The sequence below is a fragment of the Apostichopus japonicus genome, chromosome 8 (assembly GCF_037975245.1).
Source record: "Apostichopus japonicus isolate 1M-3 chromosome 8, ASM3797524v1, whole genome shotgun sequence".
Taxonomy (NCBI): Eukaryota; Metazoa; Echinodermata; class Holothuroidea; order Aspidochirotida; family Stichopodidae; genus Apostichopus; species Apostichopus japonicus.
In genome coordinates, this window is record NC_092568.1 from 21,643,315 (window position 1) to 21,661,852 (window position 18,538).

The 18,538-nt window shown below is 38.0% G+C and overlaps 1 protein-coding gene across 2 annotated transcripts; it reads right to left on the reverse strand.

Annotated features, from left to right (window-relative positions):
* Positions 1-6,331: 6,331 nt before the first annotated feature.
* On the reverse strand, positions 6,332-16,782 carry LOC139971038 (enoyl-CoA delta isomerase 1, mitochondrial-like). Of its 2 annotated transcripts, none has more exons than XM_071977191.1 (8): positions 16,626-16,782; positions 14,971-15,107; positions 14,151-14,278; positions 12,631-12,777; positions 11,591-11,689; positions 9,991-10,072; positions 9,366-9,482; positions 6,332-7,875 (listed from the first exon to the last, which is right to left on the reverse strand). In XM_071977191.1, the coding sequence occupies exons 2-8, from the start codon at positions 15,098-15,100 to the stop codon at positions 7,709-7,711; spliced, it is 870 nt and encodes a 289-aa protein (XP_071833292.1). In that variant the 5' UTR covers positions 15,101-15,107; positions 16,626-16,782; the 3' UTR covers positions 6,332-7,708. The 2 variants fall into 2 exon arrangements, with proteins under 2 accessions (XP_071833292.1, XP_071833293.1); XM_071977192.1 differs by lacking the exon at positions 16,626-16,782 and adding an exon at positions 16,129-16,280.
* Between the last annotated feature and the right edge of the window lie 1,756 nt (positions 16,783-18,538).

Below are 18,538 nucleotides of genomic sequence, written 5' to 3' on the forward strand. Positions count from 1 at the left end.
TAGGGCTTACACATCTCAGGATTCATATCATCGAATATTAGAAGTTCAGTTCTATGAAAAGTGACCGAGATTTTACACATCGGTAGACCTGCAACTTTGTCTGTTTGAAATTGAAACCACAAGCTGTGTGCGGATAACGGTGCGACCGGAGCCTAAAACTAGGGTCATTCCTTGACCGACTTGGTGCAATATAATGTGCCCATTTCGAAGTAAATTTATTCACAGATTGTTAGTTGTCGTGGGTTCGAACAAACGAGGGGTATTCTATCCTCAAATATAGGGCAAAATGGGGCCGGGATTTCCAGTTCGCCGCATCATTTGTCAACTTGCACTGTGTTCTAATGTTCATGTCAATTGGAATCACAAATAAAAAAAATAATCCACCAAAAATTAAGACCGCATGAACTCTACTGCAGATTTCCTGAGTGACGAATTTGTAATTTTCTCCCGAAATCACGCAACTAGATGTCTGCTATCCAGCCTGGCAAGTGCCATCTCTAGCGATCTGGCAGGTATTGAAATCTGAAATTTTCTTGGTACGCTGCGCGCCAACCGATGGCGGCGCTCCGCTTAGATAGTACTTACGGCCGAAATACTCGACTCGATTACGTACCCCCACCCCTCCTTCACGTTTCAAATCGGATTGACGTCCCCTGGTTGAACCAGTGTCTTTATTGTCAACGACAGCTTAGCGCACGTGTAGTCACATGAACGAACGAACGAACTAATGGAACAATCAATGAAACAATGGATCAATGGATTAATTAGAAAGCCACTGGATCTTATGACTACAATGGCTTCCACAACAATATGTCGAAAATTTGATACTCTCTGTCAGGATATCATGTTTTCGTAACCTCGTCAAATATCGTATTTTCTTGACGTGTTGTCAACTTAAGTATCAAACTATGGAACGCAAAAATGGTCTCGATATATATGTCGTGTGAAGCCTGCCGCGCGATATGCCATGCCATTGGTGCATCCAGACACGCCTACAACTAACATCCTTATTTGCATACGAACACCTTCGAACACCATCATTTCTGTTAACAGCAGCGACGTATTTTTCCAGTAGGACGACGTATAATTTAGGTACAGCGGCATACATTTTCAGAACAATGACGTATAGTTTAGGTACAGCGAAGTATATTTTAGGTACAACGACATATATCGTGGCCCTTTCTGCGTTCCATATGAAACACAACGTCTTGACAATTTGATGTCATGTTAGTGTAAATTGGAAAAGTCAATGTAATATCGTATTTTATCGTTGTTGTTGTTGTTACATTTCGACATGTTGTCAAGATCACTATAAAGCAGCAACAAAACTAAGTGGCACCTTTTGTCACGTGATTGAAACCCATAAACTCGATAAGTATAGTGCAATTCAGCAACTAGACAAGGTCGAAGATTTGTCAATATGCAGAAAATACTTAAACATCGGTATCTCGATGAATATATAAGAAATTGTTGTGATGTCGTATGACTCTATCACACAGTAATGCTACCTCTCGTTTGTCCTTCAGAACAGCCGTAGGTTGATTTATGCCAATTGTGATAACCATCATAATTGCAGTCCTCAAGGTTATTTTGGGATACATTTTTTCTCGAATCAAAACTCTTTAAAGTACAAAGTGCACATCGTTATCATACCACATCATTTAATTTTAGAATGCACTTGAACGTTTGAAGTTTGAACTTGACCCAAAAGCAGTTTTATATATATATATATATATATATATATATATATATATATATATATATATATATATATATATATATATATATATATATATATGTGTGTGTGTGTGTGTGTGTATGCGTGTGTGTGGGTGGGTGGGTATTTAGGTGTGACAGTGTAGAATCTCCCCCTGCACGGTATTTTAATCCTGGTGTTAATCTTGCGAAATTTTATGAAAAGTCCATCATCAAACTGAGATTGTTATCATTATTAATTTCTTAACAGTACTCAGACAGATCTTCGTGTGTACGTTAATTTGGTATACACTTTGATTTTCGTAAAGTGCCCCCTTTGATAAATAAAAAGTGCCATTTTGGGAATATCTACTGTATTTCACTTTATTAATCTAATAATTAATTAAGTTTTGTTGAAATTATATAAAATTTAAATTTAAAGAGTCCAATTGGTCTGTCATGAAACAATATATATACTCGGGCGGTTGCCACGTGGAGTGGGGTTTGCATAAGTGGCACACCCCCCCCCCCCTCCTCACAACACAGTCTTGTAAATAACTCAAAGTACAGCGTACATGCACACAAACACCCAACTGATTGATGTGTCGGTTCAAGCACAGCAAGTACGCATACATATAGGAATACGTGGTGGCCATACACACAGACGATAAAAAACACATATATATCAATACACCTTCGACTAGATTCCTTTGGCAATTAATTATAATTTTAGAATTGTTATCAGATAAAACAATCATAGGTCATACCACGATGTGTAACTATAATATGCAGCAATACTGTTACTAAAATAGATACCTTATCTCGCAAAGCAAATCTTTTTGTGGTAAACTTGAACTTGGATCAAGGACAGCGTGGAATTTACTTTACTAAGAAAGGTTATTTCAAGGACTTGTTGCCTTTATGGTATTAAACACACTTCACTCATTTTTTTTAAGCTAATAATAAGCATTGTGGTTTTCTGTCTCGTTATTGTTATAAAAATCCCCCGACTGAACATTGTTTACCCCCGACTGACGATGAAGGTGGGAATACGGGGGGGGGGGGGGTAAGCTTAACCATTTCTTGACGTAAAACAATGCTCAACATTGTTTCTTCAAATCTCTGGAAGGAGGGGTAAATGACAGTTTAATCTCATATTAAGCTATACGTTATTATCTAACACAGATCTCTCTTAAGAACTAAGGTATATGTAAATCCCACAAACAGTGGCGGCGCCAAGGAAGGGGTGGCAGGGGGAAATCCCCCCAATTACTTTATGTTTTCCTCCAGTTTCCAAAACTCCCCCCCCCCGACCCCCCACCCCTTCTTCTCAAGTCGGTTGTAGTATTATTTCTGTTCTCACAAGTCTGCTGGTCGCATCGATAATCAGCTCTTCTTCGAGCAAGGAGAGCTTCGCTGGTACTTAATATGCATTACAGAGCGTTTTCTCATTGGCCTGTTTAAATCAAGAGGCACGGCGTAAAATAATACATGAATTTTATATGTCTTCAGCGGGTAAATTGTTTGATACTTAAGATCATTAAGTTTTTAATGAATGTAATACCTTTGTCAATTTAGATTGGTGAACATTCTCATATTTCACGATAAGCATCAGCGATAAGCGTCAGATAAGCAGCTTAAATAGCTTAAGCGACTTACAAAAGTTCCATTATTTGAAAATTAACAGTTTTATGTATTTCCTTTTCGAAACGCGTGGAATCCCTTTAAGCACTTTAACTGCACAAGTGGAACTCTTGAGTCAATCATCAGGCACGTCCGTCTACGTACGAATTAACCTATAGTGCAGGGGTTCCCTAACTGGGGTGTATGAATCCCCAGGGGGTGCGTGAGTCCATCCCAGGGGGTTCGTGAGACGTTTCTGAAAGTCAAAACTCGAGAACTTTTTGTTGAACTAAAATCTGATATATCATTTAGTAATGTACAAAAGTCGTACCTAAAAAAATTCTTCGCGTTCTATACGCATATGTTGCCATAGTAGTACCGTACCGTGCATGTGATAAACAACTGAATTATGAAACAGACACAGGCCGCATGACATTGGTGAAGTTGGTATACGCATGACAGTAATTCGTGAACTTTTTAAAAAGCTGATCTGATCTTCAAGTTTCCAAATAAATATTTGTTGTTCTCTTGTTTTCTTTCATTACAATATTACACTATGAACTTGATCTTTTACGAAGCACTTTTATGCGTATTATAGTATAATAATAACTCAGATTGTGTCTCGAAAAGTTGGGGTGCGTGGACAACTCCGACATCCACATAGGGGGTTCATGGGGGGATAAAGTAAGGAAACCCTGATCTAATGTGTTCGTATCATTAAAATAGAAGGAGTTCAATGGTTCGAATGCATATAAGCAGTACATCACGTAATGGGACTCAGAGCCGTAGACAGAGAGAGTTGCGACATGCAAGGTTTACAGTCACTCGATTAGCCTGAAGTGCCATTTTGGATCCGGTTTACTACGTTCTATGGCGCCGCGTGACTTTAGTAAAACAATATATTGTTGATTGCTGTTGGTGTTGAATATATCGATCCCACCCCCTCCGACATTAAAGGTATGCTGTATCGGCCCCAAATATGCTAGATATTCAAATATGGTCACCTTTGGTCAAAATTCTGATTTTTATTACAACTTTCGATAAAGTTTTCCTTGGTTTCTTGTGCTTAACCCTTACCCACCAACAGTATCTCTTCCAAACCTCCCACTACCCCCTTCCCATCCAGTGGCGTCACCAGACTTTTCAGTCTGGGCGCACAGGGGGGGCACCAGCATTTGATGGGGGGCACTAGGGTGGATACGGATCGCCGTCCTGGGGAAGGGGTCTAAGGGGTGGGGGTGCACCCTCCCCTTTGGAAAATTTTCGCATACGGAGGATGGGCTAGATGCAAAATGGTGCCACATTTGATGCTAAATTCGATCTGAAGATATCTCCAGAAATTGCTATTTTTGAGGTAATGATTTTAACAACGCGCAGAGGATATGAACCACGTGCTGTCGATATTATGCCTAACCCTATCAAAAGAACCTACATTTGTTGAATTAATGTGTGCATGACCCCCGACTCCTTTCTTGTCCTTCTCGTTTTCTCCCATTATCTATTAAGATGTAATAGGTTCCAGCATCGTTATTGGCTCCTATCAGGGATCTCACCATGCAATCCAAAGTTTGATCACACATCGAGTATGACTCAGTATGCAGGTGTGAACATTCGCCATTTGTTCCTACAAGCATCTGACCTCAAATGACCTCTGCACCCCCTACACAACAGGGTTAATATATGGGTCCACAAATATAGGCAAGTATGGTGCCTGCGGACCCTCACATTCTCACATTTCGTCAGCTCCTAACCTGTCAACCTCAGACCAAGGCAACATACTGCAGTACCCTCCCTTCTCACAGCAGGTCCGGATTTTCGGCATTTCACAGGCATCCAATTCGCGAGAGGTAAAAGACACCCACAGACAGCAGACAAACACTCTCACCCATATGACAAATGCACACAAGCAGCATGACAATGAGTCAACTGCATTAAAAAAGGAATAGAATGAACTTGGAAGAGCTTCTTTGTCCTTATGAAAAACCAACTCAGATGATGGGAGTTGAATAAAACAAAATATATATATATTTTTTTACCAACCCAAATCTCAGATGGGGGCGGGGCACTCGGGGGGGGGGGGGCACTGGGTTTTCCAGGGGGCACGTGCCCCCTGGCCCCCCCTTGGCGACGCCACTGTTCCCATCTACACCACCCCCATTTCTCTCACCCCTATAATGGTAAGCATAATTTTTGGTGACCATACACACTTCAATACATGATGGCATAGTTAATTGATCCAGTGTCTACTGAAGTAATTCCATTGAATGGTGAAAATCTGCTGGAAACATCTCACCCCTTCCCCAACCGACATTTTACACTGCTTCCTGGACATTTGTGTAGTGATGAAACAGCAACAGTGTGGGGTTAAAATAAAAGGGGTAGGGGTGTAGGGGGAGGGGTGGGTGGGTGGTAAGACACTAGGAATAGTGGTCCAATTCTTCTCCAGTTGCCTGCAAAAGTCTCCGGACTGAACCATTTTCCACTGATTGACAATCGGAGGTGGGGAGCGGGGAGGACATGGCCCCCGGAACCCCTTTAGGCGCGCCAATGATCAGCCACTGACGATCGCCTACCAAGTGAACAGTTTTACCCTCCTTCGAATACTCTGGCACTCATCATGACAGTTTCTCTAAGTTTCGAGTTTAGATACTACATCTACCACATGAACCAAATACACGAAGTGTCTCAAAGGATACAAAATGGCGGTGAATTGTAAGTTGTCGCAACTCTCTCTATCTACGGCACTGGTTAGGACTAACATGACAGCGCCCTCAACATAAAAACACTGGCGAGTAACATTCCATACCTGAATGTTTGAGTGGGGAATGGTGAGAGGAATTATTGTTATGCGAAGTCAACAGCAAGAGTAATGTTGTACTATTCGAAGGAGGGGATAAGGTATTCATACTGTAGAAAGGCATGGGGGAGTGGCTATCAATGGAATGAGAAGTATTTCAGGCTGAAGTCAATGTTTACTTAAACATTTAAAACAAATGAAAATTACTTCCAAATATGTGAATAATTCATCTTCAATGTATTTATTGTCACATTTCATGCAAAGATCCTTTAAAAGACACACCTGTAACTTCAACTATGCACATGACCAGATCATCAACAAATTGTTTATTTTACACAATTGTCTTTATATTTTCAAGTAAATCTGCAGAATACAATAACTGTAATTTGACTCTATGAGTTCCAACAATATGATGATATTAATAATTTAATGCATGTATCATTTCAATACTACAGCATGTGTACTAGTTTGTACTAGTATTCAAATCATACTTGAAAAGCAATCTGTCCCATATTTGCTATGCATTCACTGAGTTCGAGCCAATCTCAGAGCACACCAACAACACATTTTGCCTGCATAGCCTTACTCTATGCTACACGACATAAATGTTGCCCTCAATCATATCTGCTTTCTGTTTACATCTTTGGAATATGAATATGCAAAGCCTTTCTACAATGACCAATGATAGCAATCCACTGATTGATAGGGTTAGGCTTACTGTGTACGTAGTGTATTTAAACTCCTTTGTTGATGAATAATTAGTTTGCTTCAACCAATCACACTGCTGTATCTGGTATCAGTAAAATGACCTTATTTAATTATATCTGAAGCTGGGAAGAAGTGGCAACAGGGGAACTAATAGGTTGAAGAAGGGAGGGGGGGGGGGGGGGTGGGGAAACAAGGATTGCTCCCCATCTTATTATAGTCAGTATAGGGCATTGTCTAAATATATTGTAACAATAGTTTGTTACAATTTTATAGTATGCTCCATAATACACCCCACTTCAACTTAATTGATTGAGAGTCTTTAAATCTCCCTCCATGCCCCTTCCCATTCCCCATCCCAGTTCAACATAATAAATTAATAATAATAATAAGTCTTGTATAGCACAGAATCCAACCTGAACTAAATTGTCCAATGTGCTTTGTAACAGTAACCATGTAAAAATGACCAACTTAATAACATTTAGAAACAAGGAAGGTTTTAATGAAAAAGCTTATAAAGTTTTTCAGCGAGTCCAACATTGACGAGAAACGTCAAGTCTTTGAGTTATATCAAAATCAACAATGCAACAAAATCAACAATATATTTGTTCTACACTGAATTGGACACACAGTCAGTGTCTTTGAAGCACACAGTTTATTACCATTGGATTTACTGAGGTAGCAGAGGGTTACAATGTCCCTATTTGTATTTGTGTTAAATTTATTTATTGTACATAAAATCCAGAGAAGATATCAACCTATCGTTGAAAATCATTTACAGTGCATCCAACGATCATTCCCATTTCTTGTGTTGCAATGACGCATTTCAGTTCTTCCCGCCAGTTTCAATCGTGCTCTCGTTTTAGTGCTCGCCCCAGGGGAGACTTCTCACTTGCTCTTCTTCGCCAACGCCTGCACATATTTCTCCAAGGCATTCTGGAAGACATCTTGGGTCAGGAAGTTGGCGGTGAAGTCGGCATCCTGGTGGAGTTTGGATTGCAACTGATTGATGGTGTCCTGCCGCATCATTTGTTTGGTCAGAGACCTCGGTCCGTCTGAAAGCAAAAAATCCAGCCAGAATGATCACGACTAATGTAGATATTTATCAGTGGCGGAGCTAGGGGTATTGGTCAGGGGGGGAGAATGGTCTGTAGGGGGCGCTTTCCACACTATCTAAGCGGAGCGCCACCACAGGTTGGTGCAGAGCGTACAGAATTTTTTTTGAGTAGAGATACTCCCTAGATCGCCAGAAATCACCCTTTCAGGGCCTCGCTAATTTGCAGACAAACGAAGAATAAATAGTTGTCATCACCATTTTGTCAGAAAATAACACCAACAAAATGTGAAAAATGTCAATAGGTATTTGAGAGAGCAATAAAAAAGTCAATAATCGCGAATAAGTAAAGAGTGGTAAAAAGCTGAAAAGGGTGCCAGCAGTCCATTTGAGTCCGTCAGGGGTGTGGGGGTGGCATCCGCCCCCTCTGACTGTATGGACGCTCCGCCACTGATATTTATAACGATTAAAACAGGACCGGAACGTCATTTGTGCTGTAGTAGTTCTCATTGACTTTTACAAAGTGCCTTGCACCACCTATCATAGGGCCGGACAACATGAAAAGCAAACCATTCCTGGTTGTCTGCGTGTATACCAGCAGTAAAAGCTAGATATTTACACAAATTAAAATGCTGTTGCCCTTCACAACTCTGTCCTCCGGCAAATAATGAATGCTTCTAACTCACAAATCGAATTCTAGAAAATATTCATCTATTTGAGTGCTAAAAAGGTTCATATGAGATTAATATCTCTTGTTCCTGCACACATTCTTTGATCCCACTACCATCCGATGAATGTTACTGAATGAATGTTGAATGAATGTTACTAACTTTGGTCCAAATAGTAGTAAAGCTCTACAGAATAAAATCTGTTAAAACAAATATTTCCTATTACATTCTTCTTTTGTTTTTCTTCTCATTTTTTAACCTTACACGACCCCAAATGATCGTCTATCTTCTCGTGTGAATATTCATAAAGCTGAATATGGGCAACGATGATGTTACTAAATAAAATCACTGGTTGAAAACCACATGTCACATATTATTCGTAATTCTCCAACTTCCTTGTCTGTTTCCTGTTGGTTTTTCATTGATAAATTTACTGTAGTTGGCAAAACAATTTGTAACCCCAGCTGGGTATCTCAATGTCAAACTGACCCAAAATTTAACAAAATAACCCACAAGAATGCTGTACATACCTCGCCAACAAAATGGAGGGAATGAATTACAAACTCACGAATCGGAAGGGGTCGAGGAAGGGAGTAGTGTTATATAAACCAGTCCCGACTTGAAAATCACTAAATTTCAAGAGTGGCGTCACTCAAGGAAATTCGTCAAGTGTACCCGATAGGGAATCGAGTAAATGACAGAAGTCGAGTCACGAAACTTACTGGGCGATGACTCAACTCCACCTTCAATGGTAGGGAATTATTACAACACTAGAAGGAAGCAAGTGTTAGCTGCTATGGTTGAACTTCCTGTTAACACTTACATGGCAGTTTTAAATAATCTTTGATGAATTCCCTGCATGATGGTATGATTTGATCCATGGGTGCTACCACATCGACCAGACCTATTTCTTTGGCTTGTGGAGGTGTGAACATCTTCCCTGAGAAGGAAAAGAAAACCATCCAAAAGGTTCAGTGATTATTTTACAAAATAAGAAAGACTGTTACAGCATAATAGCACATCCCATCCAAAGCTGACAAGATTAGGCAGTTTTGGACATGTTGAACATTAGGTTAAAACCACTCAAAGCATTTTGTATTCATGAATTTGTCAAATTTGGTGGTATTTTGTATAATGCACCTGGCAACAACAGACTGAATGATGTCATCACCGCAATTTAGCTGAAAATGATTTGTTTTTTTAAAGTCTCTTTAGCTCACTTATTCACAAAGTATATCAAAAAATATTACATCAAAATTAGCTGAATTTCACCGCTTGTTTCATTACGTATTCTTACAGAACGATATCTTATTCTTTGGTTTAACCCCGAGTGATGTCCCTTCTGAAATGAGACCAGAATCATGCCGATATCTGGTAACATTCTTTTGATCTCTAGTAAAACATTATGGGTTTTTAGTGTACAAGTAAAATGACTTCCGTTTAAATACCTTCTTGCAAAGCTCTGTCCGTTTCTCTGAATCCGATTACATTTTGCATAGTATTCTTCATCCAGATTGGAGCCACAATACCCTGAAAATGTTGAAAAGCAAAGAAATTTGTGCTGCAATGAGGGGTTTGATGACAAATAGATGAACACAATCGAAAACATTGCTCCTTGGTATCTGGTGTGCTATAATTTTGGTTGGTCCCTCGGGATCATGCCGCATAGAACTTAAAGGATCGTATTCACTGTCCTGTGTGTACATAGGTCAAATGTGAGGTTACATGATCTGCATAATGCCAACCATGATAAATTCTCGCATAATAACTGGGTTATACTATAAACTTGTAGTGGAGAATTATTATCTTTATTCCTTCATAATACAAAATTGCCACAATATTGGGCAATAATTTTTATAACAAACTGGAACATTGAATTGAAAGTTATGTTCCTCTTTAAAGCCATCAGTGAATAGGGAAGAAAATTTAAAAAGAATAAAAGCAAATACAGTATATTGATATTCAAGTGAACACATCAGCAGTTAGTGCCTGTCTGCTAATGAATATTTCAAACACAAAGCAGCGGCTGATTTGCTTAGGCATAGTTATCAACATAAGCAATAGTATGATAGTATTTTTTTGACGTAAATGGGGAGAATTGAAGCGAGATGTTTTGTTTCGTTCTAGCAAAACACAAGCAGTCTTGACTACACCACATCAGTTTTATTCCAGATATTTATGTGAAGGTGTTTGTGGTCGTTCCATCACATCTTACCGTATACAAAGATGTTCAGCCTACACTTATTTTTATATGTAAAGTGTTCAGTTAAACAGAGTTATTTTAGTACAAGGCTATATCATTTCAAAATGTATAAACGATCATGATTGTGTATGTTTTCTCTCTTGTATATATCAAACCCTATCAGGATCACAAACTGGATTGATATGAAACCATGTTTTGCAGTTTGCATAATCATAAATTCTGATGTCACTTACGCTACCGCACAGCTTACTTGGCAACTTGCTGTGCAGCAGGTTCTGGTTTGTGATGGGTAGCAGTTACAGAGGTGGTGTGGGACACCAGGTAGCACCCGACATTGCTTCAGTCATGGTTCAAAACCCCAACAATCCTCTTACCTTCATTGGTGGTATGCAAATTATAATGCTTGTATATTACACAGTCAGAACAATGCAAAATCCAAATCCAACTCTCAAGTGCAAGTAAAAATAAATGGAAAAGTAAGAAAAAGGACTTTCTATGGCTTTTTGTGATAACATGGATATTTTATAGGGATCTTGAAACTATAAGTAAAGTTTGTGAGTTCATTATTATTTACAAAAAGAAGTTGATAAGTGAGTGCTATGATGTCGTGAGCACAATTGTTATAGAGACACTCTGAGTATATATAAAATTATATAAAATATTTTTAATATTTTAATAATTGTCCGTCAACATTATACCATGACTTGACACACTAAACTTTACAATGAGCTCATTTGAGTGGTCCAGAGGAGCTGGTGGAGGGAAAAATTTGCACCTCAGCAATTGTTAACATCCCTAAGATCAAGCAAAAGTGATTCCCTAAGTCTATGTGCAGGAATATTTACCACTTTTGTCTCATTTAGTCCAATTCCATATTTCCCTTCTGCCATCACTCTATGGTCACATGACAATGCCAAGAGACAACCACCGGCTGGACTATTACCCTGTTTGATATGAAATCAAAAATAAACATGAAATTTCAACTTTCTTTCAACAAGTTCCGTTTTTCTTTTCTTTTTATCATTTTCAAATATTAGAAATTAAAGGTACAAATCATTTTTCCTGTAAGACCATAAACTAAGGAACAAATTTAAGTATCACATCACTCCTGCTTTAATACACTTTTATCTAGATATAATATACAACACAAAAAATAAAAGGGAGGAAGAAACAAAAACAGCTGACGGTCAGGTTCGGTCAAGATATCTTTACTGATTCTCTGCTATAGACTTCCTCAACTATAAAGGCATTCCTTGGTTGGTCCACTCTTTGACACCTCAGACAACCTACAAAATGAGATGAACAATTCATCCCAAACTTAACAATTACAAAAACAATAATAGATGTCCTTATGTAACTTCTATGTACTTAGAAAATATCTTAAATATTACACACAACACCAATTAATTATTTTATTTGACACTATATGGAGTATTGGGTTATGGCATCTATGGTTAAGTACTGTAGGCCACCGCCTAGGTCCCCGTGTGTAGGTAAATTTCCTGCAAATTCACATGAGGCTTCTTCATTGGGCACAGACAGTAGATTCACCCTCATGTCAAGTGTATATATATATCAATGTATCATACATTCCCCAACCATTTGACGAATGATATTGACTTCCAGGACATCAATGATGACTTTTCAAAAATGAAATCCAGAAACAGGTTAATTTGTCCTAAAAAAAAATGATGGCATATGTCCCAACATTGTCATTATCCAGCCTGACTATATTGTCAAAAATGAACAGTAAAGAGCTGTTTTTTTTACGGGGATCATTACATGGGCATTACCTTTGCTATTGTACAAGTAAAGCTGAGCTGCCTTTATATCAGAGCAAAGTTAATTTCCAAAATACAGATCCATGTTCCTCGAATGTACTTACATTAATTCCTGCCACAGTGATCAGGGGGTTCCCGTAAAGTGTTATCCATGCCTTTTGAAAGCTGGACCAAAAGGCGTAAATTTCGTCATATGTCCTGCCGTACATTGATAAAAGGTCGAGTCCTGCGCTGAAAATACCCGGTAACCCCTGGTAACGGGAGAAAGATATACGGACAAAAAGGTTTTCTCAAGATGACTGTTGAAAAGTAGTGAAATCAACCAAACGGTTGGTGAACATACATAAACGAGACATTTCATAAGTTGACTAGGGGAAGGGCAGGGTTTCACATTTGATTAACTGTCCCTGTTTAATACAGGTCGATGCTTCAGATGCATCGGTTAGGTTTGTCCTGGGGAGCGTTGTGGTCAAGTGGTTAAGGCAGTGGACTTGTGATCGAAGGATTGAAGGTTCGAGTCCTGGCCAGATCATTGAGTTGTGTCCTTGGGCAAGGAACTTTATCTCCATTGCCTCTCTTCAACCAGGTGTATAAATGGGGACCTCTGAGATAAAAATTCTCCCTACCCTCTACCCCCCCCCACCCCGCCCTGTCCACATCTAAGCATCACACTACTCTCCTAGAGAACCAACCAACATATGAAAATAATGCATGAAAATGACACGCTTTCATGAATTGTACTGTAAGTGAAGTATGTGGTTTCAATAATTACAATAACATATAATAATTAATAAAATATAATAATTATATCAATAATTACAGCACAGGGAGAACAATGGTTTTATGTTCAACCAGACCTATGCATGCATGAAAGACTTTAGTACTGTAGGGACTTTATCCAAACTAAATTTTGTTGCATTTACCAACCAAAGATAAAGTTACACGTTCGTCCTCAAAAGTGTTCCTAACTTCCTACATTTCTTAATATTTTTGTTCTCCAGGCAAGGACCATTGTTCTCTTCACACATTAACCCACATTGTCACACCCTTGTGCACAGTTGATCTCAGCACCCCTTTCATCTCCTTGGCTGTTTAATCTCCTGTGTTCATTCTACTTTGACTCAATTCATTGTTCATTCGTCCAAATCCAGTTGTCTGTCCATATGTCTAGTTACAAGGTGTCCTTAATCTGTTTTTGTTTCAGTTTTGCCTCTGAAGAAGATCATGGCAAGACATCATGCCCTCTACCTTATTAGCATATTTACTTGCAGTAGATAAACAATTTGTAAACAAAGGTAAAAATAAACATAAAAGATTACCAAGTGCAAGAAGTCAATTTTCTGTTTTGTGAAGTAGCATTCAAGGAACTTATTTTTGTCACTTCTGAAATATATTGATTCCTGGGAACACAAACTACTTATATATATCTTTGCATTTTTATAGTAATTTGCCCATTTTGAATAGCATTTTGCTCTGAGATGCTCAAGATAAATTCATCTCTGAAGTAACCTGTATATATGTATGTAAGTAAAATAGTGATCTAAACAGAGCTGTGTCAGTGTATAGCAACACAATCTCTCAGACTTTGGACATAATTCTGAGATGATGTAAATCTGCTACTCACAGATGTAAGAATTGCTGCTTTGTACTTCTTGTTACCTGCCAGACCTTCAAATGCTGTTGCCAGTTCTTGGAGATGATCTGAACACAGGCTGTTTACTGGTTTCTTCTGCATCGTTACGATGGCAACATCTATCAAAACAAAGTACCGTGACGAATCATACATATACACGAATATGTAAAAAATTGTACACGTAGGCAAACAGCTATCACGAATGGTATTCTTGAAGGTAATATGGCAATGTAAGGACTGTTATGCTTAAAAAAAAAAAAAAAAATCTGAAATGATTTGCAAAATAAAACTGTTTATCATTTCATCTTCAATAAAATTTGGTAATTAGAGACATAAAAAAATTTAAAAAAGAGGCTAAAACAGTGAGTAGGAAGGAACATACTATAGTAGTCAAAGGACAAAACAAATTTGCATAATTAATACAGCATCAATACTGATAACTGTGCTGCATATCAGGAATAAATTTCTTCATAAAAACTGCTGTAGAAACATTTCAAGTACAAAGACTGTAGCACAACTTTTCAAACTATCCGATATCTCTGAAACAGAGTGAGACTTCTCTGGCCTATTTGGAACAATTTTTCTTCACAGATTAAGTCTATCATGCAAGCTATGTACAAACAAACTTTCGGTTTGCTGCTCTTTCAAAATTTTTTTTTTTTTAAAAACAATAAATTTTGTGATTACAAGATCATTTTGCATGCCAGGAACTGCGACATTGCAGACAAAGCCAACATGAACCTCTGACAACTTCAAGTTGCCCATTCAGGTAAAGTACTTCAAAGTCACACAGTAAGAAAAAGATACTTACTTTCCATCTCTGAATCTTGTTCAACTTTGACATAATTTTGGTCATTTGAAAACCATCGTGGATTTCCAACCGATGTGATTGGTAAAAGTCTCAGTCTCAGACAACCTCTTCCAATCTGTTGTGGCAACATCTTTGCCCTGCAAGTGAAGAAGCAAAGTTAGCTGGGTTAAGACCTTTCCTATCCATTTTCATTTTCAAATGAAAAAAAAATAGCCTTCTTTGAATATCCAGATGTGTAGACATCAGACCACCAGGTGCTCCCTCCCAAAATTTAGCCATTTTCACCTCTGAATAATGCATGATGCATACACATAAATACAAACACAGGGTTATCAAAAAGGCTTTCTCATATGTTGGTAGAAAAGATAACAAACCCTTAACTAGTTGTGTATAAGTACAGTACATTATTTAAAACTTGGCCACATGGAATGATCAACAAGAACTAAAACCCAATACTACATTCGGTTGACACAATTCTCTTGAAAATCAAGAGTTTCATTTCTCAGAGAGAAGAAAGTCTCCCAACTTCTATACAAGCAATTCATGTTTACAAATGAAAGTACACATATATGTATAGTCACTATGCTTGAAAGATGGTGCAACAATCGTTACATTATATAATTGCAAAACAATATGGTACACCATGTAATATATATGCCTTCTTAAAAGCTCTGTGTATCCAAGTCTATAATTGCAAGTGCTTACATAAATGTACAGGTTAAAATCATGATCTCATTGGTATTTTCCTGAATTACTGACCTGTTACAAAATATAACCATTACTGTACACTCTTATGGGAGTAGCCCAATATTTGCTGACAAGCAGGATACCAAGGCTTATATAGTATACATGAACAGAATTAACACCATTTTTTTATTGACAAATCTTTTTACACAACTTATCATGTGTTTATTTATTCTTAATATTGTATAGTTTAAATGTGTGTAAGCTTTGTAACAATATTCACATTGTGCAATAGCCTAGGCGTCGTCTAGTCTAGAATCTACCGGAACTTTGCCTTGCCTAGGTTGCCTAAAGACAAACTGTTAGTTGTGTTACTTGGGCCTGACGTTTCGATCCAAGCAAGATCTGCTTCAGAGGCTAAAAAATCATGGGACATTTGGATTCTGCTAGGATATAAACGTCTTGCCCACTTACTTTAACACAGGCTCTTTACAGCAGTTGTGTTACCTGTTAAACCTAGCCTGAGTCCTAGGCTAAGTTAGGCTAGCCTACAGTAAGTTCGGTTCTAACTTCACAAGCTTTTGCCTGGCAGGTTTTCCATAAAAATAACTGTTGATGATTAAATAACTACTTCGTCGCCTGCAGTTAATCACTATATAACGACAATACTCGTGTGTTTGGGGGAAAAATTAAAATATAATATACGCAATTAGCTTGTAACAGTGTCAATGTCACTTTCTAAATTGATTGCGCTATAACTTAGACTGAGGCTATAGCCTAGGCATACTACAGCGACGTTCTGTGGTATGACGTTATACTACTGTAGCCTAGGCTGGGTTCAATTAGATTTGCAAGAAAAGTAAGCGCTGAACCAAATGAGCGAAAGAAATTAACTTAATGTTTCAAACATATTTTTGGATATACCAGACAACTTTCCTGTTAATAACTAGGTCTGCATGACAAAGGCATACCTGGTAATACGTTATTTCAACTTTGGATCTGCTTTGGGATGTTCGTAGTGGATCGAGTACATGTACTAGTTTGAACAGAGAAACTATTTCCAGAGGCTCATTGAACATATATATGCCCTATGTGGAGTGTTTGCTGTGGTACCGTTCCTCATTTAATTCATTTAAACGGAGGAGAACTAGGGAATTGAAGGGGAAGGGGTGACGGATTCGCATTCAGTGTCATAACCAGGAGGTAGGAAGCTTCAAAAAACCGGCTCCTACCGCCCTGGTCATGACTTGTTTGTCCATGAGCCCACGTTTTTGCTCAGAACTAACATAAACTTGAAAAAGAAAGCAATGGCAGTTCGCCAGACTTTGGTTGACAGTCTTTACGACAACATTTGGTCACCAATAGTCCAGGCAAATGATCCGCTTTGATTGCATATAATTAACATCAGGGGCGACTCAAGTGATGACTGCGTCTGCATGTACAAATGTAATTGTGACATGCCAAAAGTCACTGGTGCCAGCCCAGATCATAGCCTATAAGGCATGTGTAGAAATGTACTACAATCATTTTTTGAGCCTCTATCAAACCATCAATCAAAGTTATCTCACTTTCTGTCGGTAGCCCGCCGCAGACCAAAGAGGATTAATTCCAAAGTCAGGAGGAAAGTATAACACTTTAATTGCTTCAAATAATCTTTCTGCACGCATTAGGCTATTAATTTGTCAAACGCATGCAGGTGATGTTGAGTTGGGTGCTGTATGATGTGTCGTTGAATTGACATTTTGGGGTATTGGTAATAATTGATCGACTTTAAGACATCAAACGTGATTTGATGTTGGAGGCCAATACAAACAATTGTCTACAATTCAGATCTAGACGTTAGGCGTACTGTTATTTATCTGAGAGCTGTACATTTGAACATCACAGGCGGCATCGAGCTCAGTGGTGATGACACAGGATGTGACATTATTTCAATTTATCGTGATCTTAAAATTAAAATGGATAATGTACTCCTGAGTGCATACACACACACACACACACATGTTTGTGTTTCATTCAGACCGAGGACCCCATTGTATTTTCCATTGTTCAAATCCACGTACCCTAACTTTAACAATACCCCATACAATAGAATTCTTCCGAGGACGTGGTGATTCTTTAGAAATCACAACCGAGGACCTGAAATTCTTTTGTTCAAGTCCTCGGTCAGATAGCAAAACAAACGCACCCATGTTTGTCACCCACGCACACACGCGCACACACACACACACACATATATATATATATATATATAAACATATATATATGTATACATATATATATATTTATATATATGAATATATATATTTATATATATATATTCATATATATAAATATATATATATATATATATTCATATTTGTGTGTGTGGGGGGGGGGGGCATGTTCAGTTTGTTTCTAGCTTTCTTATAGTTTTCGCAATAACATAATATAATTGAGAAAGAAATTGTTCACAATTTCCTCGTGAAACTTTCAACCATACACTGTCTTGTTCTTTGCTATAATGCAGGCGTTCCCAAATTAATGAATGAAGTGTTGAACAAACAAAAGAACATTTGCTATTAAGACTTATATCATATGATTTATAATAACCATACAACGATATATGTGAACAGATTTGTCATTACGTTTATTGTCACATCACTAATAAAAGAAATTACCATGAATAACTAGTTATGAGCTAATGGTTGAATGGTAAGAAATAATTCATTAGTAGCTAATGACTTGGATACTGTACACAGTCTAAAATAAAGAAGTAAAACAATACAAAGGGAGCTTTCTTACTCAGTTATATAAACATCCAAGTTAAATAATGCAATGCGTACCTCACGTGATACCAGAAAATACCATTAAATATTTCGGGGATGAATGATTACATAAATAT

Bases quoted from the DNA above. Each gene is read 5' to 3' on its own strand.
- LOC139971038 (XM_071977191.1), bottom strand. From the start codon at position 15,100: ATGTTGCCACAACAGATTGGAAGAGGTTGTCTGAGACTGAGACTTTTA. The intron at 14,279-14,970 runs GTAAGTATCTTT...TTGTTTTGATAG, and splicing joins ACAAGATTCAGAGATGGAAA to ATGTTGCCATCGTAACGATG. The intron at 12,778-14,150 runs GTGAGTAGCAGA...TCCCGTTACCAG, and splicing joins AAGCAGCAATTCTTACATCT to GGGTTACCGGGTATTTTCAG.